The sequence below is a fragment of the Canis lupus genome, chromosome 7 (genome assembly GCF_011100685.1).
Source record: "Canis lupus familiaris isolate Mischka breed German Shepherd chromosome 7, alternate assembly UU_Cfam_GSD_1.0, whole genome shotgun sequence".
NCBI classification, from domain to species: Eukaryota; Metazoa; Chordata; class Mammalia; order Carnivora; family Canidae; genus Canis; species Canis lupus.
This window is the reverse complement of record NC_049228.1, coordinates 33,011,610-33,039,101: the sequence shown is the minus strand read 5'-3', so window position 1 is coordinate 33,039,101 and position 27,492 is coordinate 33,011,610. Positions and strand designations below refer to the sequence as shown.

General features: G+C 37.2%; 1 protein-coding gene across 7 annotated transcripts in view; it reads right to left on the bottom strand.

The window, feature by feature from the left end:
• WDR64 (WD repeat domain 64) overlaps positions 1–27,492 on the bottom strand; it is a 144,553-nt gene that overhangs the window by 79,483 nt on the left and 37,578 nt on the right. For all 7 annotated transcript variants that reach the window (XR_005362176.1, XM_038542678.1, XM_038542679.1 and 4 more), the window contains 3 exons: positions 27,075–27,289; positions 22,460–22,594; positions 3,251–3,330 (listed from right to left, as the gene is read on the bottom strand). Coding sequence is in view for 6 of the 7 variants with exons in the window: in XM_038542678.1 (XP_038398606.1) it covers positions 3,251–3,330; positions 22,460–22,594; positions 27,075–27,289 (430 nt within the window). In the remaining variant the exon portion in view is untranslated. The remainder of the gene's footprint in view (positions 1–3,250; positions 3,331–22,459; positions 22,595–27,074; positions 27,290–27,492) is intronic.

Sequence of the window (27,492 nt, the reverse complement as noted above, 5' to 3'; positions counted from 1 at the left end):
CTGGAGCAACCCCACCTCCTCCTGAAGAGTGGTCCAGGCCTTTTCTCTCACAAGGAATAAGCCATGACAGTCATCAACTCCGCAAAGGGCAATGGGTATCAAGAAATTGTAATACAAGCACACCATTTCTTTTTCTGAAAAGATGTAATTTTAGTATTTGTTTCCTTATGTGTTTTAGACCTCAGTGTGGAGCTCTTTAAAAGATAATCTCAAATAGCACAGCTTACAGATGTGGATCCCTGTTCGTTCTTAGAACCATCACTACCAGACACCAGGAAACTTGCTCCCAGTCCAAGCCATGACTCCTACATACTACTCTGCAGACTTCTAACTCAAATGCCTTGCTTTCTTTCCTTGATGTCTTTACTTGAAATTTAGAAGTTTTTGGACTATTAATGCCTCATTTTTCTGAGTACACAAAGCTCTGACTATATATTGAGTAACATCTAATTGGCAAACGGGATTCCAAATTTTCCAAAAGATATTTTAATTTATCTCCCAAAGAACAGGAATTTCTTTAAACAACAAAATTGGGATACTTTAAGGTCAAGGGGGATCTTGAAATTTATGAGATCCAGGGCAGCCCGGGTGGTTCAGTGGTTTTAGCACTGCCTTCAGCCCAGGGTGTGATCCTGGAATCCCAGGATTGAGTCCCATGTCAGGCTCCCTGCAAGGAGCCTGCTTCTCCCTCTGCCTATGTCTCTGCCTCTCTCTGTGGGTCTCTCATGAATAAATAAATAAAATCTTAAAAAAAAAAAAGAAATGTATGAGATCCAACTTCTTCATTTTACTAGATAAGGAAAGTGAGCAACAAGAGAAATTACGTGACTGTTGAAAACCATACAGTTGATTAGTGGCCAGGCTGTGACTAAAGCCAAGTCTTCTAACTTTTAGCACATTGTTTTTACTTGTTTCGCTTTCCAGTAGATTACTATGTAATTTCTTAAAAATAATATTCCAACCATAAGCTGGCTTTAAGTAAGTGTTGTGGAAGGCCCAAAGCTGAACAAATTTCAATATGAACTTCAAATGCATACTTTACTGGAAAAATTTTTAGCTTTATGTCCTCAGGGGAGATTATCCAGGTGTGAAGTGAGAGTATAACTATTTTTACACAGTTGACCCTTGAACAACATGGGTTTGAACTACTTAGATCCACTTGTACACAAACTAATTTTTGATAAATACACTTCAGAACTGTAAATGTGTATTTTTCTCCCTTATGACTTTCTTAACATTTTCTTCTCTCTAGCTTACTTTACTATAAGAATATAGTGTATAACATATAGAATATATAAAATACGTTGTGTTAACATAATCAAGTTTATGTTATCTATGCTTCTCTCTCTGCCTATGTCTCTGCCTTTCTCTCTCTCTGTGTCTCTCATGAATAAATAAGATCTTTAAAAAAAAAAAAAAAAAAAGCGGCAGTCTGGGTGACTCAGCGGTTTAGCGCAGTCTTCAGCCCAGGGTGTGATCCTGGAGTCCCGGTATCGAGTCCCACATCGGGCTCCCTGCATGGAGCCTGCTTCTCCCTCTGCCTGTGTCTCTGCCTCTCTCTCTCTCTCTGTGTGTGTGTCTCTCATGAATAAATAAATAAAATCTTTTTAAAAAACGTTTATGTTATCTGTAAGACTTCCAGTCAATAGGAGGCTATCAGTAGTTAAGTTTTGTGGGAGTTCTAAGTTATACATTGATTTTCTACTGTTGGAGGAAGGGGGTTGGTGTCCCTGACTACTGTGTTTTGCAAGGGAGCTGGATGATCCCTCTTATTAATTCCAATGTCTTTCTAGCTTCAGGTTTTATGATTAATTTATTTCCCATGAGATTGGCTCTTTCTTTTGTTTTTCCATTGCACTTACAATAATTCAGACCCTTGCCTCCTCCTCACGACTTCTAGAACAGCCTCCCAACTGGAACTTCCAATTTCATTGTATTCCAACAAAACCTCCACACATTTGTCAAAATGACTTTGCCTATGTGTTGCAGATGGATTGAATTAATATTTACTGAAAATCTACTATGTGCCAGGCATACATTATTTCAATTAATCTTAAGCACCACCATATGAAGTATGTTTGTTTTTGTTATCGTTAATATTATTATTAGTAAATTTGTATTGAACACGTATTATGCGTTAAGTACTTTATTCAAATTTGTTTAACTCATAATAATATTTGAGTAGGTACTATTATAAGTCCCACTGTAGAGTAGATTGAAGCTTAAAGGAATTAAGTGACCTGTCCAAGGCCACACAACTTGCTAGAAAGACAACCAGGATTTGTACCCAGACAGTCTGATTCCAGAGTCCATGCTCAAAGCCATCCTGCTCTATTAGCACCCCAGGATTATAGATGACAAGTCTGAGGCTCAAGGAACATTTCCATCCTCCCTCCCCCTTCAAGCTGCTTCTTCTTCTTCTTCTTCTTCTTCTTCTTCTTCTTCTTTTGTATATTCTTTTATTGGAGTTCTATTTGCCAACATATAGTATAACACTCAGTGCTCATCCCGTTAAGTGTCCCCCTCAATGCCCGTCACCCAGTCACCCCAACCCCCAGCCTACCTCCCTTTCCACTACCCCTTGTTTGTTTCCCAGAGTTAGGTGTCTCTCATATTTTGTCACCCTAACTGATATTTCCCATTAATTTCCCCTTTGAGCTTCTTATATCATACTCTCCACAGATGACCTGTCTTATGTTCCACCCTATGTAACCCTTAAATGGTAACATGCTTCAAGGCTCTCTCCCTGGCTTCTCCTCTGCTAACTCTAAAACATTGGCCCTTGACCTTTTTGGCCATAGATCCCATTGAGGATTAGATAAAATTTAGGGCCATCTCTGCAGAAAAATGCACATAGACATGGAAGTGTCATTAGGCTTCTAGAGCCTCCAAGATTCCTTTAAAGCCCATACAGTGGCCCCAGGCTAGGATCTCATGCTCTCACATGTTGAAATAACTTGTAGAGAGATTAATATCTAAAGATAAACTATAAACAAAGCAATAAAAAAAGTAAGATACAGAAGAATTTATAACATATTCTGGGGCCAGGGAAGAACTTTCTAAGTGTGCCATCATATGCAGAAGGCACAAAGAAAAAGACTGACAGATTTAACTTTATAGGAATTTTTTAATTCTCTAAAAAGTTTTCCCTAGGAGTAAAACTCTGTTAGCCACCATATCACTATATTAATCAAGGAGAACACTGTTTGTGAAGTAGAAAACCTTTGTACAGCATGAACTGCCCCCTTACCTCCAGTGACAATCACGTTTGCTTTGGTACAGTAACAAAAAGTGTTTGCTCCTCTTGGCATGGAAAACTCTCTGACAGGCCTAGGAAACACAAATTAGATGTAAAGCTTCTATGTGTTTCTTTATACAGCTAATTCTAACTTATACATAGGTTATGTTCAACTGGTTCACTTCTAAGCTGGTTATAAATCTATTTACCCACAGAAAATATTATAAGTAAGGAAGAAATCCTCACTGACCAACAGAGTCTACTTATCCCATAGTGTGGTGATATTAGCACAGCACTGTGTACTCTTTCTGCTGAACAGGAAATCCAGTCGTCTGCCCTGAGGTTGTGTTTATGCTGGTGGTAAGGATGGGCAGAGACTGATCATTCTTAATCCAGGAAGGATAGTGTATGGCTAACTGAGTCCATTTGGTACACACAATGCCAGGAATGCCTTTGGACACATTCTCCTCTCCCATCACCCACATCCCACCTGCTGTCAAGTCTTGTTGATTTTACCTCTAAAATATACCTGAAATCTGGCCACTTCTTCCCATTCCCACTACAGTGTCTAAGTTCAAGCCTCCATCCCCTCTCACCAGACCTTCTGCAATAAACTACTAACTTCTTAGCTTCTACCATCGTCCATTCTTCTGTCCACCTTCCTATCTCAAATCCTGCAGTCATGTGATAGGGTGATCTTCGTAAAACCTGAATTAGAGCATAACACTTTCTTCATGGGCTTCCTGACGCTCCAAAAGGAGCTGAGCTCCTTCATCTGGCCCAACAGGCCTACCTGGCCCACTTGGCCCTGGATGGGCCCCTATCACCTTTCCAGGCTGGCCCCATGCCTTTCTTTTTCCTCTGCTGCTGTGACCCAGCCATGGCAGTTCTAGTCAGACCCATTCTGGCTGCACTGAGCACTCTCCCCACTCAGGAGATTCTGTACAGGCCCAGGATATGCTGGCGCCAGATCCCAGCCTCTCTAGCAGCCATCCTCCCAGAAGTGTCAGCTCAAATGCTGCCTTTTCACAAGCCTTGCCTCAACTCTACCCTACTGCCTCCACTAGTGAAGTAGTGTCTTTTGTTTTATTCTCTCTCTTAGTACCGTGTTATCTTCCCTACAGCCTGTAGCACCTATCATATAATTTTAGTATATAGGTTTTGAGTGTTAACTTAATATCTATGAGTAGTACCATGCTAGACTTAAAAGAGCCTGGGCTTAAGTGAAAATGTGTAGGCTTAAATCCTGTGTTCATCACTGTGCCTCAGAATTTATTAAATGGGATAATAACAATACTTTCTTCAGATACTAGCAATAATTGAGAGCTGTTACTGCATCTGACCAGATAGGGTAAAGGAGGAGATGTTTTACTATGAAAGGGGACACCAGAAAGAGTCCTAGACTAGGAGGTAAGTAGACCCTGAAGCCGGGAGGGGAGGAGAGGGAAGGAAAGCAGGTGGCTTTTGTCTCCTCTTCACCTTGGATGCATGTGTGTTCTTTCCTTTCCTTTTTTCTTAAACACACATGGAAGCATATATTATTCTGTTCTTTGTTTTTTCACTTAATATTATTTCTTGAAGATCTTTCCAAATCAGCACATAAAATACTTCCTCATTCTTTCTTTCTCAGAGTTCATGAAAAGCCTCAATGTAGTAACATAAATCTAAAGTCAAAATTTAGAATTGTGACAATGTTTAAATGTCCTAGATAAGAAGTAGAAAGATCTGACTAGGGACTCATTTCAAGTTTTTCCAATGACACACTTGGTAACTATAGCTGGTTGAGCTAAGCTTAACTATAAACCAGGAATGGTATAATCTTCTTCTACCTTTGTCTCCAAACATGGCCTCTTACTGCATCACCTTGTACCAAGAGCATGGCCTCTTGGGCCAGCTCCCATAGCACACCTTCTACTAAGATACTTACTATGTCTCACAGGACATTCACGCAGGCTTACCACATGGAACAGTGTCAGTGTGAATGCAGTCTCTCCCTACTATCATGGGTCCCTCCAGCAAGGGAGGAAGGCGTCCATTAGGCATGGAAGGCACAGTGCCTTGGGCTTATAGTACTTTCAGGGTCCTATGCAAATGCTTTAATTGTTCTTAAAATCAGGAGGGGAAAAAATGTAAGTATAGTGTCATGAGAAATGTTTTCATTTGTTCTCACATCAGAAAAAAAATAAAAATTTCAGAAACCATGAAAATCTATTGACTTTTTTCTAAAACAGGAGAAAAATATTGAAATATTTAAAGTCATATCAAAAGTAATATGTAATATTGATAGTATTATGGTGGGAGAGACCTGTGAAGCAAATGCCCAGGACCACTAGAGTCATAATGTAGTCCAGCCTGCTGTCTTCAGAATTCTCCATGGGGAAGCAAGTACTGGTCATCATGAGCAAGGTTCCCCACTTTTGGCTCTTTTGGAGCAGGTTCTCCTGGAGTTGGTTCTCCTGAAGCTGTCCTCAATTGGCCTGGAGTAGGGGGAGCTCTCCCTTCAAGCTCCACTTTCCACCCAGAGAAGGCAGTTGAATCACCCCAACATTCCCCTTAGTCCCACAGCTGTGTTCCTTGATCTTTCTTTGCAATTACTTTAGAATTGCTAGTTGTCCTCTTTTTGCTGGGGATTGACAATGGCAGAAGGGTCATCATGGGACTCATCTGACCACCTTGTAGTAATTCTGAGGATATTTCAGTATATCTCTTGGGAATGAGCATTAGCTGAAATCCCAAGACAACAGGAAAATAACCATTTGATACCCTGTTAGTTGATCATGAAAAAAAAAATCTATCAATCATTTTCTTCAATTTCTCAGCATGTGAAGTGGGACTTATACATACTTAGCATTTAACTTTTTTGGTTTTTGTTTTTAAATATTTGCCCAATAGAATTATACTCTTTATTTTTCACAATTAGATGGATTACAAATGAATGAACTGCACCTTTAAATAAAACTATTTCAACTAGAAAAGCTATATTTTATGTCAACTTGGGAAAAAAATTGGAAAAATGAACTGTTTTTCACAGGTATTTTACATACATATTCAAATGCATGACTTTGAATAGACTGCTTTTTTATTCTATTATTCGGTATATCTTACTCTAACTGGTACATACCAAAGTGTTCTAAGAAATCAAACCTTTGTGAGAAATCTATTATGATAATATCAGCTAGTATTTCTATAGCATTTTACATCTAAAGAGTGAAGAGCGTTCCTACTCATATCTTACAATGCAGGAAAATATTTGGTTTGGTGTTTGGGCTTAAGCCCAGGTCCTCCACACCATGCTTCCTCCTCAAGGATGAGGTGGTGGGTAAGAGGGACTAGGAGTGGGGCTGCTCCCTTGGCCAGGGTGCCTCAGTGAGCCCTCATTTGTAAACACCCCTCATAGCAGGATGGCACCAGGCTCAGTCTCATGTACAAGGTAGGCCATGTAGTCCATTCCATAGAAAATAAAATGTAAATACCATCGTACTTTGAGCATAGAATGCTCCCAATAAATATTTGTTTGAATATCCTTAAATGTAAATGTAAATACCATCGTACTTTGAGCATAGAATGCTCCCAATAAATATTTGTTTGAATATCCTTAAGAAATGAATACCTGATTGATAATACCTCTTTCCATAGTCACAGAGAATAGAAATGTATCCTGGAAAGTTCCCTCTTAAGTTTTCCCTGGTCCTCTTAAGACAACAGCACTTTTGAAAGGAAATATTTTCTAACAATTTCTTTACAAAAAAATAAAAACCCACTCTAGTGTCAAAAGGCCCTAACTGGGGACACCTCGGTGGCCCAGCGGTTTAGCACCTGCCTTTAGCCCAGGGAGTGATCCTGGAGACCTGGGATCGAGTCCCATGGAGCCTGCTTCTCCCTCTGCCTGTGTCTCTGCCTCTCTCTCTGTGTCTCTCATGAATAAATAAATAAAATCTTAAAAAAACAAAAAGGCCCTAACTGAATGATAGTGTCCTTCCCTTCAGCTTCCCTGCTGTTGTCACACAAATGCAAGCCTGGGAGAGAAGAGGTTAGTCAGATGGAAGTTAAAGGGGTACTCAAGGTGCATGCTACACCACGAGGGCAGTTTACCCATTGTAAGATGGTGCCCACACAAAAAAGCACGGGGGGAGGGGGTCCAGTTCCTGTGATTGATTGATAAAGAAGGGCCATTGAGAAAGAGGTGTGTCCTTCTATTTTTTCTCTCCTTAGGGGTGGGGGTCATTGGTGGAAGTGAAGTCAGGGAGTGAGGAAGAAGTCATTTTTATTTTCTCCTTGAAGAAGTGAAGTAAGAAATTTCAAAGTGCCTTACATTAAGGTATTTTTTAAAGTGGTCCACACTTTGCATTATTATCTACCATTGGATCCATATTGTGCCCATCCCCAAGGGACAAGGGAGAGTGCAACAGAAAACTCTAGATCAGGAGTTGGCAAACTTTTTCTTTGAGGAACCATATAATAAATATTTTAGACTTTGCCTACGGGCTCTGTTGTCACAACTTTTCAACTCTGCCACTGTAGCATGAAAACAGCCATAAATAATACATAAATGAGCAAGCATGGCTGTGTTCCCATATAACTTCATGAGCAAAGAAATCTGAATTTCATATAATTTTCATGGGTCACAAAATATTATTCTTTTGATTTGTTCAACTATTTAGAAATGTAAAAATAATTTTTGGTTTGCAGATGTTACAAAAACAGGTGGCCTGCTGGATGTGGCCCATGGGGTTTTATGTACTCTAGATGCAGGAGCAAGAAGCCCAAACCATAACAGCTCTACAATCACTCCACCTGTTCTCAGTATTCAAATTCATTTTTTGATACATTTCAGTATCTTTATGAAGGGAATAAAAAAAGGAATTTACACTTATTGAGTACTAACTTTATGCCAAGCATTAAGCCAGGCACTTCACATGAGTTAACTTTGGTACTTTTTATAAGACTATAAGTTAGGTATATTCATTCCCATCAAAAGACAGGAAAACAGGGATCCCTGAGTGGCACAGCGGTTTAGCGCCTGCCTTTGGCCCAGGGCACGATCCTGGAGACCCGGGATCGAATCCCACGTCGGGCTCCCGGTGCATGGAGCCTGCTTCTCCCTCTGCCTTTGTCTCTGCCTCTCTCTCTCTCTGTGTGACTATCATAAATAAATAAAAATTAAAAAAAAAAAGACAGGAAAACAGATGAAGAAGAGCTAATGGTATTGTTTGTATGGTGTTCAGTGGTCACAAAGCTAGAATGCTCGGACAGAAACCAGGTCTGTCTGACTCCGTAGCAACCCTACTGTGGGGGTACCATACACTTTCCAATATAATGACCTGCCACTGAATTGGGAAACTGAGAAAATTAATGCTAAATAGCTGCTCATCCCTGGGAAATTGTCAAGCTATCAAAGGGTTAAAGGTTCAACTTCTGTCTTGCAACAGGCCAACCTGCTTTACATGGCATAATTAATTGCAGATGTTCATTTCCTTGCTGGTACGAAACTCCATTTGTGAAATTACCATACAAAATTACAACCAAAATGGTAATCATGTTTGAAATGGAAAATTTTTTCAAGAGGAGTTTTTTCCTGCCTTTTTGGGAGCTGTGCTGGCTCCCATTTTAACAGCTGGCCAATTATGTATTAGTATAATTGCAGTTTCATCTGGTTCAACTTAAGACTCATTATAGGAAATTGCAGAAATAGGAATATGTTGAATCTAGAGATGAAGTGGACCCGACTCTCCTTCAATTGAGATGACTCTCCAGTGGAACTGGCAGTTCAGGAAAACATTATTATACTGTATCACTTGAGAAATCTCTTTAGCTTCTAGATTTAGGAGAGTGGCCCAAGGAAATAGTTGAAAAGCTCAGTCAGAATCTGACTGAATAGATCAATGATCACCGTTTGCTGAGGCTGTCTGAATATTTTTACCTCCGTCTCCTGACTCCCTCAGGCTGAATGTATCATCAACCACGTTCCAGGCATTATGGTAAATACTAGGAAGCTCAGAATTGGGCTCAAAGACAAACTCCTGACTCCTGCAAAATAGATGCTTTTCAGAGCAAAGACCAGAAAGTACTGGCTAGTTTGAAAAATAAAACCTCTTAGCTAATCTAAGTGTTTACAACTACTAAGTACCAAATCTGTGGATCCCTGTGCAGAGTGGGAATTTAAATTCCCTATGATACCATTATACATATTAGAAATACATATATATATATACATATTTTGAAGGAAACATATAAACAAAAAGATATACTAAACCCAATAGAATGGTTGCCTCTGTGTGTGTGTGTGTGTGTGTGTGTGTGTGTGTGCGTGTGTGTGCATGCACAGGAAAAATGGATTGAGATACAGGATAAAAAGGAAAAAAACAAGAGAAGGAGAATGTGAACAACTAAGTCCTCCTCTGGAGGTTGCTCCACTGGGGGGAAAAAAGGAATTAGATTTGCCTAGAATCATGCTAGTTGAAGGGCTTATTTTCCTTCACAAAAAGAAGGTATAACATCTAAATGAGATAAAAAAAGATTACTATCTTGTTTAAAACCTAACCCAAGAATCACCACTTGAATGACAAATCGTAATGCTTAGAGAACGGGAATAGGGGCCCCATGATACCTCGTTTCCCAAGGAAAGGACTAGTACCTTTCTTTTCGCCCCAGTATTGTCATTATTATGGATTTTGATTCTTTAAATATCATTCTTTGTGAAAAAGCATGAATGACTATAAGCAAATAATAAACGTTTTAATTGTTACAATACTTTACAGTTTTCAAGAACCTTCTCTCAACTGAGCTTATTTGAGCAGCACAGAAGTCCCAGAGATGAGAAAGTATTATCCCTATTCATTAATGAGGTTATTGAGGTTCAGATAGGTACCATGCCCAAGACCACAGGGCCAACATAAGTGTCAGAAGTGATATTAGAACTCATTTTCTTCATTGCAAAATTATTCCCTTACTCACATTCTCTCTTAGTGAACAGCACAGCCATGCAAACAGTCCTCCCAGATGCCTTTTGTTGCTCTAAGAATTCCTCTGGATCTTGCATGATTTGATCTTTACCTCATTCAGCTCTTGGCTCAAAGGTTAGCTTCCCAGAGCAGTCTCTCCTGACTATCCTATCAAAAATACTGCCTCCAGTCACTTTATCTGGTAACCCTACTTCATTTCCTAAATTTATATCATTTATTGGATTATGTCTTTCCCACTAGAATATGTGCTTGAGGAAAGGAGAGAGTTAGTCTTCTTTGCATACCATTATATCAATTCTTGGAACAATTTTTGGACTATAATACACATGCCATAAATATTGTTGCAAATGAAAAATGAAACTTAAATTCTTCTCTTTATTCCTTTTATCCAATAGGTCACTATTTCTTATAAAAAATGAATGTATTCTCTCTCTCTCTCTTTTTTTTAAGATGTTATTTACTTATTAATGAGAGACACAGAGAGAGAGAGAGAGAGAGAGAGAGGCAGAGGCACAGGCAGAGGGAGAAGCAGGCTCCATGCATGGAGTCAGACGTGGGACTCAATCCCTGGTCTCCAGGATCAGGCCCTGGGCTGAAGGCGGGGCTAAACCACTGAGCCACCTGGGCTTCTTTATTCTCTCTTCTTTTTTACTTAAACTGATTAAGTTCAAGCTCTCATTAGTTCCTTTCTGAACTATTACCCCATTTTCCCAGTCACCTCCTCCTTTTCAATCTGCCTCCTCCTTTCCCAACCCGTTCTCTATCTCAGTGCTAGGGCAATCTGTCAAAAAACACCTCGTTTTGCCCATTCTATTGACCAAAGCATTTAATAGCTTGTATAGTTCCGCGGTTAATATTCCAGCTCTTCAGTCTGGTATGCAGGCCTTATCATATTGTCCTTGTCCCTCCTCGTCTTTCTTAACCTTTCCCCCTTTCTGTGCTTCAATCATATTGAACCACTTAGAGTGTCTAGAATTCACTCTTTTCTTTTCACTTCTATACCTTTGCAAATGCCACTTTTTTAATATGGCTGCTTATCCACTCTCATGCAATTTGTTTGCCTGGCTAACTCTTACCAGTTCTTCAAAACTCAGCATGAATGATGCTTTCTTCAGGAAGCCTTCCCCAGTTTTTCTCCCTTCAAAATCCTGTGTAAGATGTTCTAGGAAGTCTCTTCTGTTCCTCTCTAATATCTATATCATGACAGTTATCCTCCTCTGTGGGAATCTTTTTGTTTTCTTCCTCATTAGACTCAAGATCAAGGACCTAGTCTTATTCATCTTTAAATTCCCATCACATAGAAAGGTGCGTCGAATGTAGTAACTCATCAGTAAGTATTTGCTAAACAAATGGAGATTCAGACTCTAGAACTTCTTCTGGGGTCATCAAATTGCTCAAGTTATAGGACAATTACTTAGATGATGTTGGATATATTAATAACTCTCAACAAGCTTTGTGTCTTGGAAAGACACACCCTTAAACATAGTTGAGACAATAAATAAAAAGATGGAGGCACAAAAATGATACCTAACCCACTTGGGAGATGAAGTACTAGGAGAAGGTCAGGAAAATTTCCTAGAGTTGGTATCATCTGATTATTAAAGGATTTATGGGGTCAATTATACCTCAATAAAATTGGAGAAAATTAAAAACAAAAAATTTCCCTCTTTTCCAAAAAAAAAAAAAAAAAGATTATAGAGGTTGAAGGAAGAGAAAGAGAGGAAGAGTAGGAAGAGTATTTCAGACATCAAACATGTACAAAATCCTAGCATGGGGTATCCAGGGAACAACAACAAACTCAGAGTTATAGGAACCTAAGTACAAGGCACTGAAGAGAACAAGGTGGAGACACTGGCAGGACTAGACTATGGAATTGCTATAGTAGGGGGTGGAGAAACATGAAAAGTATTGAGGTAGTTGGATATCATCTTCATAAGAATACTCTGGGAGACTAATGGACAATAATTTTGGCAGGGATAAAGTTGAGACAAGACACTAGTTGGAGATAATAGTCTAGGGGGTTGTAGATACAGAAGATAAGACAGATTCAACAAGTGTTTGTAAGAGAATAGAGATGAATTTGTTGATTATTGGTTTATGGGCACTGAGGGAAAGGAAACAGTCACTTGGGGTTGCCAGATTTCTGTCTAGGATGATTTGATGGGTTAACAGAAATTAAAAGTCCTATAAAAGATATAGATTCAGAGGTGAGGGAGTTAAGTCCAGTTATAAATGTATGAGTTTGAGGGGCTATGAAATACCCAAGTGGAGATGGTAAGCAGGTATACTAAGTTCAAAATTCAAAATAACTCGGGTTTTATCAGCATATACGTGTTAGTATGCTAGAGAAGAGGAACATCACCCAAGAAGTGCCTAGAAAGTGAGAATTAAAGTTGGCTAGGCTTACTCTAGAGAAAACCCCATTTAACAGCAGACACAAAAGGAGGAGTCATAAGGAAAAAGACAAGTAAAATAAAAGGAGAAAACACTGCTTCCCAAATAGAGTTTCAGGGTGAGTGAGATCAGTAATGCTGAATGCCCCAAGGCTATCTGATATGTTAAGTTTCCATCAGTTTTACAATGCAGACATTACTGGCCAACTTGAGAGTCCCTTCTACAGGGTAAGAAGTGGGTAAAGCTGTATGAGAGGATTATAGGGAGAAAAAGTAACACCAAGGTAGTAGAGATAGTGAGTACAGAATACTTTTTCCAAAAGAGGTGTAGTATGATAGTTCACAGGAGATTATACATCAAGAAAAGCATTACTCACATCAGAAGAGACTTGAGTATTACAGGCAGAAGTGAGAGAGTGGGAGAAACTGAGATTAGCAAGATCCTAGAGAAGGAGTCAAAAAAATTAAAGGCCAATGATCAAAGGTTTGATGTTTCAACCTCTAAAACAAAAGGAAAGATCAAGGATAAGTGTGGATACAGAAAATTCCTAATGGCCTGGAGTGCTGAGAATTACTCCAAAGGCCTCAGGGTTTTGTGGTCATGCAGGATGGGACATCTGTGGAGAGCGAACAGAGACTTGAAGCTGGGAATAGTCTGAGATCCTCTGAGATCCTATAAAGGCGAAGGGCTTGGCGAAGGGCTCTGCTGAGCAGAAAGGTTGGGATTCTGCTGACTGGTGCATGCAGAAGGGATTGCATGGCAGATGGGGATGCACAACAAGAAGAAGGCTAGTGAGATATGAGTTCAGATGCCGAACCTGTGGTCCAGGTAGGGAGGGAGAGAAGGAAGTCAAGGAGAAACCTGATGAAATTGGAGCTAATGGGGAGAAGAAGGATCAGAGGCCTCATTGAGGTCATCAAGAAGGCACAGAGGGAGTCAGAGCCTTGAAGAGCCAATAATGTAAGACACAGAAGCCAGAGAGAGATACTGGGGTTTCTGAAGACAAAAATTCTAGGTGCTTGTCAATATTGTTTGGAACAATGTTTTGATTTCTATTTTGCAATGTGAGATTGCCAATACACAGCCAAACACACCAATGTAAAGATATTCTTTAAGAAGAAATAAGCCACTTAATTCATTCAAAAGCCAATTTGGCATGCTTATTATTAGCTGCCATAACCTTTCTCATTTAATAAAATCCCTGCCAAATTTATTTCATAGTCCCCTATAAAAGACTTGTTCTCATCTCTATGGGCTTGCTGGAGTACTATCATTTATCACTCCTTTATCTGAGCTCCTATGATGCCTATAACCATAAACCTTTCAACTGAAATTTAACATGCTCTGCTTCACAAAGTTAATTATTCTATGCAATTGTATGCTGGTAAATGTTTAATATTCAGCAAAGGCCAGGGAAGTGGAGGTGGAGGTCATTGGTTATAACATTTGCTGTTTTCCATGGTATATTTATATACCTATATACCATATTCCTATGGTGGTCAATTTCAAACTAGCAATGTGAGTGACATCTCCAAACTTGGGGTTGGGAAAAGATATACAGTTGCACACCATTATATAGTATTCCTATATCCTTGAGGACATAAAATCCTCAGGCATATACATAAAATGTAGTAAAAAAAAAAAAGTGATGAGTTTTGAGTGTTTATTGCTTCTGTTTTTAATATACTGGAATTGTGAGCTTATATAAATTTAAATGATGGTCATGTTCAACAAGTTTGTTAAATTCCTGAAATCTTAGCAATGAGCTCTCATAAGCTGGTGTGATCTGACCTCAGCATGCCATTGATCTTATGGCTGTATTTCTTGTCTTCCCACTGAGATTTCAAGCATTTAAATGCAGGGGTCATGCCTTAAACATATTTGTATGTCCACGGTGCTTAACACATAGTGAGTGACTTAGTAACTATTTGTTGAATCACTGATATACTTCTGGATTAAAAGCTGAACTACATGACCTGTATAACTTTCTGGTTGCCATACTGACTGTTAGAATTACCCTGGTGAGTGTTACTGGAGATATATGTGTGAGTCATTTGTGTGGGTAAAATCATACTGTCTGTAGATTCATGTATCTTCAAGATGAAAATCCTTTCTCTGGATACTGAAGTAGAATATATATCTTTCATAGGGCCACACGGCCTATTATATTTCATATGGTTCACAAATGTTTCTTTATGGTTATTAATTGCCAACATAATACAAGATCAATTAGAAATTAAGTTGCATCTATTTCTTAATTAAATGTTTCAGAAATGCACTTCTTTAAAATGCCAGAGTGTAATCACCAGTAGTTAATTATGTTACAGAAACTAAGTGAAAATTAATTATGCCATAGAAATGATATTTGTGGAATCAGAGCTAGTGTTAAGAAACGAAACTGTTTCTAATGTGCTGTGAAAAGTTGTTAGTTCATTTCTCAGTGCAATATGTTATACGTCAAGATAAACATTTTTATCTTTTTCTAAATGAGGGGAAAATATGTCTTTCACGAAGACTATAACTTTCAAGAAAATGTAGTCAGTCATTTTAGAGATGTGATATTCTTTTCTTCCATAAAATTTCTAATTTTGTTAGGCTGTTTCTTAAATTGAAAATGAATTTAAAGAAATTCTAGCTCTGTTATGTTTGGAGGCTATCTTTTCCTCTCACTTTTTTGTGAATTTCATTTAAAAACTCCATAGCGGGGGCTCCTGGATAGCTCAGTCGGTTGAGCTACCAACTCTTAGTTTTGGTTCAGGTCATTGCCTCAGGGTTGTGAGATTGAGCCCCACATCAGATTCTGTATCTTCCTCTGTCCCTCCCCCCCCCCCCCCAGTTTGTGCTCACTGTCTCTCCTAAAAAAAAAAAAAAAAGAACTCAACAAGAAGGACCTAGAAGTTATCATTTGTATTTTGTTAGTGGGACAAATAAACTATTAACCATTTTTCCTAGTACATATATTTAGTTGAACTCAAGTCCTCCAGCTAAGACTCAATCTCACTGCAACTCACTGATCTTTAGATAGAAAAGCTGAAATTCACTAAAAATGATTAAAATCAAGCAAATGAGTTTTAAGAAATGGAATTAAGTCATCAAGGAGGGTTTTATAGTTTTAAGGTTGACCCTCAGTGTTTTGTTTTTATTTTATCTTTTCAGTTTTTTGGATCTAATATATGAATAAATTATGAAAGGATTTCTCTCCCATTGAATTAATTAACACATCCATTATCTCATATATTTATCTTTTTCTTTCTTTCTCTCTCTCTTTTTTTATTCTGAAAAAGTGGGGGAGGGGCAGAGACAGAGAGAAAGAGAATCCCAAGCACAACCCTGAGATCATGACCTGAGCCATAATCAAGAGTCCAAGGCTTAACTAACTGAGCCACCCTGGTGACTCTCCTTTCTTTTCTTTCTTTCTTTCTTTCTTTCTTTTCTTTTTCTTTCTTTCTTTCTTTCTTTCTTTCTTTCTTTCTTTCTTTCTTTCTCTTGAGAACATTTAAGTTCTACTGTCTTAGCAAATTTCAGTTATACAATACAGTATTATCTACTATAGTCATCATGTTATACATTAGATCCTCAGGTCTTACTCATTTCTAACTGAAAGTTTATACATTTTTCCAACTTTTCCCTATTTCCCCCAACACCCAGCCCCCGGCATCTACTTTTCCACTCTTTGTTTCTATGAGCTTGACTTTTTTTAAACAGTCCTCATATAAGTAATACCATGCAGTATTTGTATTTCTTTGTCTGCCTTATTTTGCTTGATATAACCCTCCAGGTTCATCTATGTTGTCACAAATGGCAAGATTTCATTCCTTTTTATGGCTGAATAATATTTCATTGTACATGTGTACCAATTTTCTTTATCCATTCATCCACCAATAAACGTTTACTTTGTTTCTATATTTTGGCTATTGTAAATAAAACTATAATAAAATGGGGGTACATATATCTTTTTAAATTAGTGTTTTGTTTTCTTCAGATAAATATCCAGAAATAGAATTACTGCATCATATGGTAGTTCTATTTTTAATTTTTTTGAGGAACTTCTGTACTGTTTTCCATAGCGGCTGAAGCAATTTACATTCCCACCAACAGGACACCAGGGTTCCCCTTTCTCCATATCTTCAGCAGCACTTGGTGTTTCTTGCATGCATGTGTGTTTTATTAGTTTCAGAGGTAGAATTGAGTCATTCATCAGTTGCATATGATACCCAGTGGTCATTACATCAAGTGCCCTCCTTAATATCCATCACTCAATCATCCCTTACCCTCATCCACCTCCCTCCAGCAACCTTCTTTGTTTCCTAGAGTTCAGTGTCTCTTATGATTTCCCTCCCTTTCAATTTTCATCTGATTTTATTTTTCCTTCACTTCCCCTATGTTCATCTCTTTTGTTTCTTAAATTCCACATATGAATGAAATTATATGATCTTTGTCTTTCTCTGACTGATTTATTTCACTTAGCATAATACCCTCTAGCTCCATCTATCTATATCTATATATATATATATATATATCAAATGCAAATGGTGAGGCTTCATTCTTTTTGATGGCTAAGTAATATTTATATATATATAAATATGTATATATTTATATATATATAAATCACTTCTTTATCCATTCATCTGTCAATAGACATCTGGGCTCTTTCCATATTTTGACTACTGTGGACAATGCTACTATAAACATTGGGGTGCATGTGCCTCTTTGAATCACTATGTTTGTATCTCTTGGATAAATAGCTTGTAATGCAATTGCTGGGTTGTAGGGTAGCTCTATTTTTAACTTTTTGAGGAAACTCCATACTGTTTTCCAAAATGACTGCACCAGTTTGCATTCCCATCAACAGTGTAAGAGGGTTCCCCTTTCTCCACATTTCGCCAACATCTATTGTTTCTTGTGTTGTTAATTTTATCCATTCTGACTAGTGTGAGGTGGTATCTCATTGTGGTTTTGATTTGTATTTCCCTGATGCCAACTGATGTTGATCATTTTTTCATGAATCTGATGGACATTTGAATGTCTTCTTCAGAGAAATGTCTGTTCATGTCTTCTGCACATTTCTTGACTGGACTTTTTGTTTTTATGGGTTTGAGTTTGATAAATTCTTTATAGATCTTGGATACTAGCCCTTTATCTGATAAGACATTTGCAAATAACTTCTCCCATTCCATAGGTTGTCTTTTAGTTTTGTTGTTTCCTTTGCCTTGTAAAAGCTTTTTTATCTTGATGAAGTCTCAATAGTTTTTGCTTTTGTTTCTCTTGCCTTTGGAGACATGTCTAAGAAGAAATTGCTGTGGCTGAGGTCAAAGAGGGAGCTGCTTGTGTTTTTCTCTGGATTTTGATTGATTTCTGTTTCACATTTAGGTCTTCTATCCATTTTGAGCCTATTTTTGTGTATGGTATAAGAATATGGTCCAATTTCATTCTTCTGCAGGTGGCTGTCTCAATTTTCCCAAAACCATTTGTTGAAGAGACCGTCTTTCTTCCACTGGAAATTTTTTCCTGCTTTGTCAAAGATTAATTGACCATAGAGTTGAGGATCCATTTCTGGATTTGAATTTGTATTCTGCAGTTTACTGAATTAACAGCTTTTGGTGGAGTCTTTAGGACTTTCTATATATAATATCATGTCATCTGGAAATAGTGACAGTTTTGCTTTCTTTCCAATCGGAACATGTTTTATTTGTTTTCCTTGTTACTTGCTCTAGCTAGGACTTCAAATACTATGTTGAATAAAAGTCGCGAAAGTGAGGGGCACCTGTGTGACTCAGTGGGTTAAGTGGCTGCTTTTGGCTCAGGTCATATCCTGGGGTCCTGGTATTGAGCCTTGCATCAGGCTCTCTGCTCAGCAGGGAGCCTGATTCTCTCACTGCTTGTGTTCTCTCTCTCAGTTAAATAATAAATAAATAAATAAATAAGGCAAAGTGGACATATTTGTCTTGTTCCTGATCTTAAAGGAAAAGCTTTTTGCTTTTACTGAGTATGGTGTTAGCTATGGGTTTGCCATATTCCTTGTGGCTTCAATTTGCATTTTTTTAAGGACATATGATATGGAACATCTTTTCATGTGCTTATTGCCATTTGTATGCTTTCTTTGGTGAGGTATCTCTTTAGATCTTTTGACTTGTTTTTAATATTATGTTTTGTTTTCTTACTGTTGAGTTTTAAGAGTTCTTGGTACATTTTGGGTAAGAGTCCTTTATCAGATGTACCTTTGCAAATATTTTTCTCCCAGTCTGTGGCTTTTTGTTGCTGTTGTTCTCTTTCAGTGTCTCTTGCAGAGCAGTTTTTAATTTTAATGAAGTCTAGTTTATCAACCATTCCTTTCATGAATAATGCCTTTGGTGTTGTATCTATAAATTCGTTGCCAAATCCAAGATTATTTAGATTTTATTCTAGGAGTTTTATAGTTTTGTGTTTTATATTTACATCTATGATCCATTTTAAGTTGTTTGTGTACTTGTGTGTGAAAAATATAAAATCTGTGTCTTGATTTAGAGTTTTTATCATGGATAGATTTTGTCAAATTCTTCTTTGCATCTATTGATGTGATCATGTGATTTTTCTTCTTAGCCTGTTGATATGATGGGTTACATTAAATAATTTTCAAATGTTGAACCAACCTTGCATACTTAGTCATGGTGTGTACTTCTTTTTGTATCTTATTAAATTCAATTTGCTAATATTTTGTTGAGGATTTTTGCAAGAGACATTGGTCTGTAGTTTTCTTTGATTGTAATGCCTTTGTCTGATTTGGTATTAGGGTAATACTGTCCTAATTGAACAGGTTAAGAAGTTTTTCTCTGCTTCTATTATCTGAAGGACATTGTGGAGAATTGGTATAATTTTATCCTTAAATATATGGTAGAGTTCACCATTAAATCCACCTATGTCAAAATAAATAAATAAATAAATAATAAAAAAAATAAAAATAAATCCACCTATGTCTGATGCTTCTTGTTTTAGAAGGTTATTATTATTAATTCAATTTCTTTTTTTAATATTTTATTTATTTATTAATGAGAGACATGGAGAGGGGGAGGGGCGGGAGAGAGGGAAAGAGAAAGAGAGAGAGAGGGAGAGAGAGGCAGAGACACAGGCAGAGGGAGAAGCAGGCTCCATGCAGGGAGCCCAATGTGGGACTCCATCCCCGATCCCCGGGTCTCCAGGATCAGGCCCTGGGCCAAAGGCAGCGCTAAACCACTGAGCCACTGCGGCTGCCCATATTAATTCAATTTCATTAACAAATATAGGCCTATTCAGATTGTCTATCTTCTCAGGTGAGTTTTGGCAGGATAGTTTTACAGAAAAAAAAAAGAATTCTGCTTTGGCATATTTTTTCTCTCAACACTTTAAATATTTCACTTTTGTCTTGCTTGCATGGTGTCCAAGGAAAAGTTCAATATAAATTTTTTCTTTCCTCCTCTAAAGGTGAGATGCTTTTGATTTCTTTCAAGATTTTTTTTCATCTTTGATTTTCTACAGTTTTAATATGATACTCTTAAGTGTAATTTTTTTTGGCATTTATCCTGCTTGGTGTCCTCTGAGCTTAGTAGATATGTGGTTTGGTATCTGACTTTAATTCGGGGAAAATTCTGTCATTATTGTTCCAAATATTTCTTCTTTTCCTTTTTCCATTTATTCTCCTGGAATTCCAATTATGCATATGTTATAACTCTTGTAGTTGTTCCACAGTTTGGGGGTATTTTATTCCATTTTTTTCAATCTTCTTCTCTTTGTTTTACTATTTTTGAAGTGTCTATTGATAATATTCTCAAGTTCAGAAGATTCTTTCCTGAGCTTTGTCAGTCTACTCTTGAGGCAATGAGTCTTTATTTGTTATTTTTTCATCCCTAGCATTTCTTTTTGATTCTTTATTAAAATGTCTATCTTTCTGTTTATATTACTTTTTTTTTTTTTTTTTGCATGGTGTCTAGTTTATCCATTAGAGCCCCATATTACTGATAGTTATTTTACCTTCCTGGTCTACTGATTCCAACATCTCTGCTATATATGAGTTTCATTTGATATTTGCTCTAGCTCTTCAAACTGTGTTTTTGCATTTTGGTATGCCTTGTAATTTATTCTTGATAGTAGGACATAATGTATCTTGTAAAAGGAACTGCTGCTAATAGGCCTTTAGTAATGAGGTTGTAAGTGGGTGGGATGAAAGGGAAGTGGTCCACAGTCCTTTGATCAGATCTCAGTCTTTTAGTGAGCCTGTGCTTCTGAACTTTGAACTTTATGAGTGTTCTGCAGCCTCCCTTCTCCTTAGGTGGGTCAGAATGGCTAGAGCGAGCTGTATTTGGGTATTTCCCTTCTATGTGGAAAGCTAGAGTAGGCTAAAGTAGGCTAGAGTTGGATATTTCCCTTCTCCCAGGTCATTTAGTTTCTGATATAACTCCAATAGTTTAGGCTCTAGTAACACAGTTTTTCTCTTAAGGACAGACTTTGTTAAGAACAGAATGTTTGGGTATGTTTGAATGTGGTGCATTTTCTTCTGCCTCTGTTGGGCAGGAGAGGACTTTTCTCCGACATTCACTGTGAGAAACTGGTTGAGTTCCTGGAAATAAAATTCACAAAAGTGTAGGGACCCTCTCTAACTGGGTCCCTGGAGTTTTTAACTCTCAGATTTTTCTATGTAGAGCCCCCAGTGATTTGTCAGTCATAGTTCAGGTTTTCTTATCACAATATATTGGTTTCGCAGAGGTATCTCCTTGTGAATTTCTGCTCTGGTAAGTTGTGATTCATAGTATATGCCTGTCTCTCTCTCCAAATTTGAGGGCAGCAGTTTGGTCTGTGACCTCGCTTCTTTGATGGATTTAAGAAGAGCTGTTGATTTTTTAGTTTGTTTAGTTCTTTTCACCTGTTGTTAGGGCTGAGTGATGACTTCCAAACTTTACATGCTAGACTGGAAACTAGAAGTCTGTATGCATTTTTTTAACACAGTTTTGTTGACGTATAACATATAACATAAAATTCACACGTTTGTAAATGCACAACTCAATTATTTTTAGTCAGTTTATACAGTTGTATAACAATCACTACAATAGGTTTTGGAACATTTTCAATATCCCAAAAACCTCCCCTGTGCCCTCTTGGGATCACTTGCTCTCACCACCACCTCCTGGCATCCACTTATCTACTTTCTGTCTCTATAAATTGCCTTTTCTGGATGTTTGATATAAATAGAATCATTTAGTATGCAGTCTTTTGTGTCTGGCTTCTGTCACTTAGCATAATGTTTTGAGGTCTATCCATGTGGTAGCATTTAACTTAATGCATTTTTAAAACTGAAAATTAAAGATAGCATCTGTTTTATAGTTCCCATATATTATTAACATATAGGTACTATATAGTTATGGTTATGATTATTACATAATAATAGTTAATAATATTCAACCAGATAAAAAATAAGACTACATACTCTTTAAATTCACCTGTCTATAAGAAAGTAATTTCATGCATTTATTACACATGAAACATGATATTTGTGCTACAGACACTCATGGGCTTGCCAATTGACCTGTAAGAATGATTTTCAAAGTATAGAGTTTTACCCACAGACCTATACTTGGAAAATATAGCTATAGATTGACCTGTATTGACTTATTCCAATAGATTGTGGCAAAAAAACAACAAATTAGCAAAATTGCTGCTAGGAGGACACATCATATTCAGATTTGCATGAGTAACTTTAATTTATTCCTAAAAATCTAATTAATCTTGTCAAATAAATGGAATCATTAACATCTGAATTTTCTAAAAACCAGTTTGGAAACTCCAAGATTGTCATTGACTTAATTGTAAAAACTCTGAAATTCACAGAATGTTCATGTATACAAACTATTGTACTTACAAATTATCCTCAAGTCTCTTCAAGGATTCCAAAACCAATGAATGAACACTGTCTAAGGAGCAGGATCCAAAGCAACTTAGGGCTGTAATATATCTAATTTTCATAACCCAGTCATTATGCAACTTCCTTTTAACACTGGCAATTAAAAGAAGAAAAGGAGTGGTTATGTTAGACATACAAAGCTTGCACTTGTAATACCATCCTATGCTTATACCACTTTTAACTGTTTAACTAAATATTTATCATCTAGCATATTTAAAATGGAAAATAAAAATTAATCATCAAATATTAATCTGTAGGTGAATAATGTAGATGAATCCCTGTTCAATACAGACACTATTATCCTTACTTTACTGAAAAATTCTGGTCATCCAAAAGTACTGTGTTTCATATTGTTTTAGATGAATCAATTAGGGATGCCTGGGTGGCTCAGCGGTTGAGCATCTGCCTTTGGCTCAGGGTATGATCGCAGAATTCCAGGATCGAGTCCCACATCGGGCTCCCTGCGAGGAGCCTGCTTCTCCCTCTGCCTATGTCTCTGCCTTCTCTCTGTGTCTCTCATGAAAAAAATAGATGAGTCAATTCATTATCATATTTTCCATGAAGACTTTCAGAACTAGATAACTGGGAAACTTGTAGTCCCAGATCACCAGTGAAGCAGAGGCTGGGACAGTTGTATTCCTAGCCAAAGGCTTGCTAATCAATTCACAGGACATTTCAGTGAGAGCTTTAGCATTAGGGGACAAAACTTTTATAGTAAAATTCTTATCTTAACCTGTAAGAAGCCATCTTCATTTATTATATTTACTCATATTTTACAGTGTGTTTGTTTCCTCATTCACAAATATTTATTGAGCACCTACTGCATCCCAGGTAAAAGGACATAAAGATGACTGAGGTGAAATTCTCGTTCCCACGTTCCTTAGATTCTAGTTAAGGAATAGAGGTGTTGATAATTCAATCCCTTCAATATGGGATGAAACAGAGTAGAGAGATTTCTTTTTCCATATCAGACTGTGTTTAATTTTGCTCTCTGGGTACTGGCTATTTCTTTCTTTAATCTGTAAAACATTTTGCATGCCTGTATTTCCTACCCATATCTCTACTCCCACCCATTGAGTATAATTGAGTTATTAACTGAAGGGAAACATTAATGATGGCTCCAGAGTTTAATTACCCCTTTGGCCTTAATAACTTTCATTCTGTTAGGTTTGAGAATCTGTTGGTGTAAGAACGAACATGTCTCAATACTCAGCTTATCTATACAGTTCAGTCTTGAATAATTTAAGTCACATGCATGATGATCATATACATGATTAAATCATCTACATGTGCATAATTATCCAAAAGAACCAATGCAAATTTGCATGCATTTAGCTCAACTCAGATTCCTCAAATTCGTCAGATCTCCAAACTCATTTCAAACATATCCAGCTTAATGGAAACAGGGATGGAAGAGAGGCCATGGAATTTTCTACAGGTGATACAACTCTTAGAAAGAAAATTCATGTCTCAACTTCTATTCCAAGAGCCTATCATAATTGGAATGAAATACTTGATAGAGTATAGAGCAGCACATCACATGTTAGGAAAATGCCCCATCAGAGTCTAATACTTTGATGGGACTAAGTAGTATTGCTCATATATAAAGGATGGAAAATGGATTCAGTCAATTATTGTGCCATTTTTAGGATTCTAGCAATTGGCTAGTCTTAATTCCACTGTAGTAACAGCTGTAATGAGATTTTAATTGCATGTTCTAACTCTGGGATGAAATATTTGTTACTTTAATAACAAAGTATAATCCTGTATTTTTAAAAGTTGTTTTCTTATTCTATTTTTTTAAAAAAGATTTTATTTATTTATTTGATAGAGCACAAGAAAGGGAAATGGCAGGCAGAGGGAGAAGGAGAAGCAGGCTTCCTATGGAGCAGGGAGCCTGATGTGGTTCTCAATCCCAAGACCCTGGGATCATGACCTGAGCCAAAGGCAGATGCTTAACTGACTGAGCCATCCAGGCACCCCAAAAGTTTTTTCTCATCCTAAAAGAAAACTTTTCAGTGTACAATTTAGAACGTAGGAAAACATAAATAAATAAGGGGAATCCCTGGGTGGCTCAGCGGTTTAGCACCTGCCTTCGGCCCAGAGTGTGGTTCTGGAGTCCCGGGATTGAGTCCTACATCAGGCTCCCTGCTTGGAGCCTGCTTCTCTCTTTGCCTGTGTCTCTGCCTTTCTCTCTCTCTGTGTCTCTCATGAATAAATAAGTAAAATCTTTAAAACAAAACATAAAAAAGAAAATAAAAATCACCTCTCCGAAGTCACATAGAGAATCATAATTTATATATTGGAATATTTATACTCCATTTCCTTAAATAGAAATATACAGACACAGACACACAGATCTATGTATTCCTTTTTATCAAACTGGATTAAAAAAAACTGGATTCAAAAAAAAAAAAAATAAAACAAAAAACTGGATTCATATGTACATAGAGAAATTAATTTTTTTTACTTAATATTATATCATGAACATTTTCCATGTTATTAAATATATTTCAAAACGTTATTAAATGAGAGTGCATGGCATTCACTAATATGGTTATACTATGATTTACTGAATGCCCTTGGTACTTTACATTGTTAGACACTAGAGACTTGACTATTAGAAATAATGCTGTGATAACCATACTCATGGTTTTAAATGCATGGAGATCCTGGGTCAAAGGCTTATTAAGACACTTGATGCATCTCCCAGACTGCTCTCCTGAAAGGGATTGAACTCATACCTCCACCATCGATAGTTTGAAAATGCCCATCCACAGAATCTATGCCTTTTTCGATCCCTTCCAATGTTAGAAATGCGAAATTGTATCTGATGTTAAGTTGTGCTTCTTTAAGAGAATAAATTTTAATATTTTTTTTCTTTATTTATTTATGATAGTCACAGAGAGAGAGAGAGAGAGAGAGAGAGAGAGAGGCAGAGACATAGGCAGAGGGAGAAGCAGGCTCCATGCACCGGGAACCCGACGTGGGATTCGATCCCGGCTCTCCAGGATCAGGCCCTGGGCCAAAGGCAGGCGCCAAACCGCTGCGCCACCCAGGGATCCCAAGAGAATAAATTTAATACAGAATTTGTTTCTCTGCTAGTAAAAGTAATATATACTTACTTATTTATAAAAAAACTTCAAAGACAGTGGAATTATAAAGACAATAAAAATCACCTATAATCTCATCATTTGGAAATAATTGTTAGCATTTTTGCCTGATGATCACTTTGAAATGTTTATTGACTATTTGTACTGTGTGTGCCTGTGCATGAATTATCTTTCACAGTCTTTGCCCATTTTTCTTTGGGAATTATATTTTTAAACAGTTTATTTATTTATTCATGAGAGACACACAAAGAGAGGCAGAGACATAGGCAGAGGGAGAAGCAGGCTCCATGCAGGGAGCCCCATGTGGGACTAGATTCCTGCACTCCAGGATCATACCCTAAGTCAAATGCTCAATCGCTGAGCCACCCAGGCATCCGGAATTATTATTTTTTAATTGACCTGCAATACCTCTTAAAAAGAGTATTAACCCATTGTTTGCCATATTTATTATAAATATTTATTCTAGTTTGTGTCTTTTATTTTTAAGGCTTATTTCCAAATATTATTTATTTATTTATTTATTTTTAAGGCTTATTTCCAAATAAATATTTATTTATTTTAGAGAGAGGAAGAGAGTTTGAGAAGGGGGAGGGCTGAGCATGGAGCCTTAGGTGGGACTCAATCCATGACCCTGAGATCATGACCTGAGCTGAAACTAAGAGTTGGAGGGTTAACCGACTGAGGCCATCCAGGCACCCCTCTAGTTTGTTATTTACTTTTAAAATTTTCTTTTTCGATGTCCAGAAGCTTTGTTTTTGCCAAATTTCTACAATTTTTTCTTTGAATTCTGCATTCATTGCTTTTTTTTTTTTACCATTTTTTAATCATATTATTTATTTATTTATTTTTTATTGGTGTTCAACTTACCAACATACAGAATAACCCTCAGTGCCCGTCACCCAATCACTCCCACCCCCCGCCCTCCTCCCCTTCTACCACCCCTGGTTCGTTTCCCAGAGTTAGCAGTCTTTACGTTATGTCTCCCTTTCTGATATTTCCCACACATTTCTTCTCCCTTCCCTTATATTCCCTTTCACTATTATTTATATTCCCCAAATGAATGAGAACATATAATGTTTGTCCTTCTCCGACTGACTTACTTCACTCAGCCATTCATTGCTTTTATGTTGAGGATCTTCTTCCATATTCAAGTGCTAGTAAATAGTCACATATATGTTTTCTAGATTTTTCATGGTTTAATTTTTTCACTTAATTTGCACAGTTTAATTCATTTCAGTACCTATAGATTTTAATTGTCAATAGCGCTAACAATTGGAATTTCAGTGGCTAATTTTCCTATCTTTCTTCCCAATTTTACTGCAAATTCTTTGAGGTAAGAAGTATTCCTTATTTGGCTTTGTATTTCAGGTTACCAGGGGTCTAGCACATTGTGTTCGCTCATAAATACTTGAACATTGTCTGTATTAGAAAAATATTAACTGTTCATATACTACCCTTACCTTTTAAAGTTCTTTGAGTCTAAAACTTGGTTTTGTAATTTTTTTTTGGACTTTGCCTGCTTTAGTCCAAAGTCATCACTATTTACTGTGAATTTGTTCACAAAACCACCATCATCCCCTAAGAGGATGTCATCCCTGCAGAGCTGGTCAGGCAGAGACACTACACACACACAGAGGAGGCAGTGATCCATAGGCTTTATGACAAAATAGTTTTCCTAGGAACAGAAGAATACTTAATAAGTTATTATATTGCTCTAAATATCCACATATTAAATATCACCCTTTGATTTGATGAAAATTTTACTTCCTGATGTTTCTCATTTTAGATATTCCCATGGTGTTAAACTTGGAAAAAAAAAAAAAAAACTAGAGTTAACCAAGTAAAAGTTAATGAACATTCACTGTGAGCCCAACATTG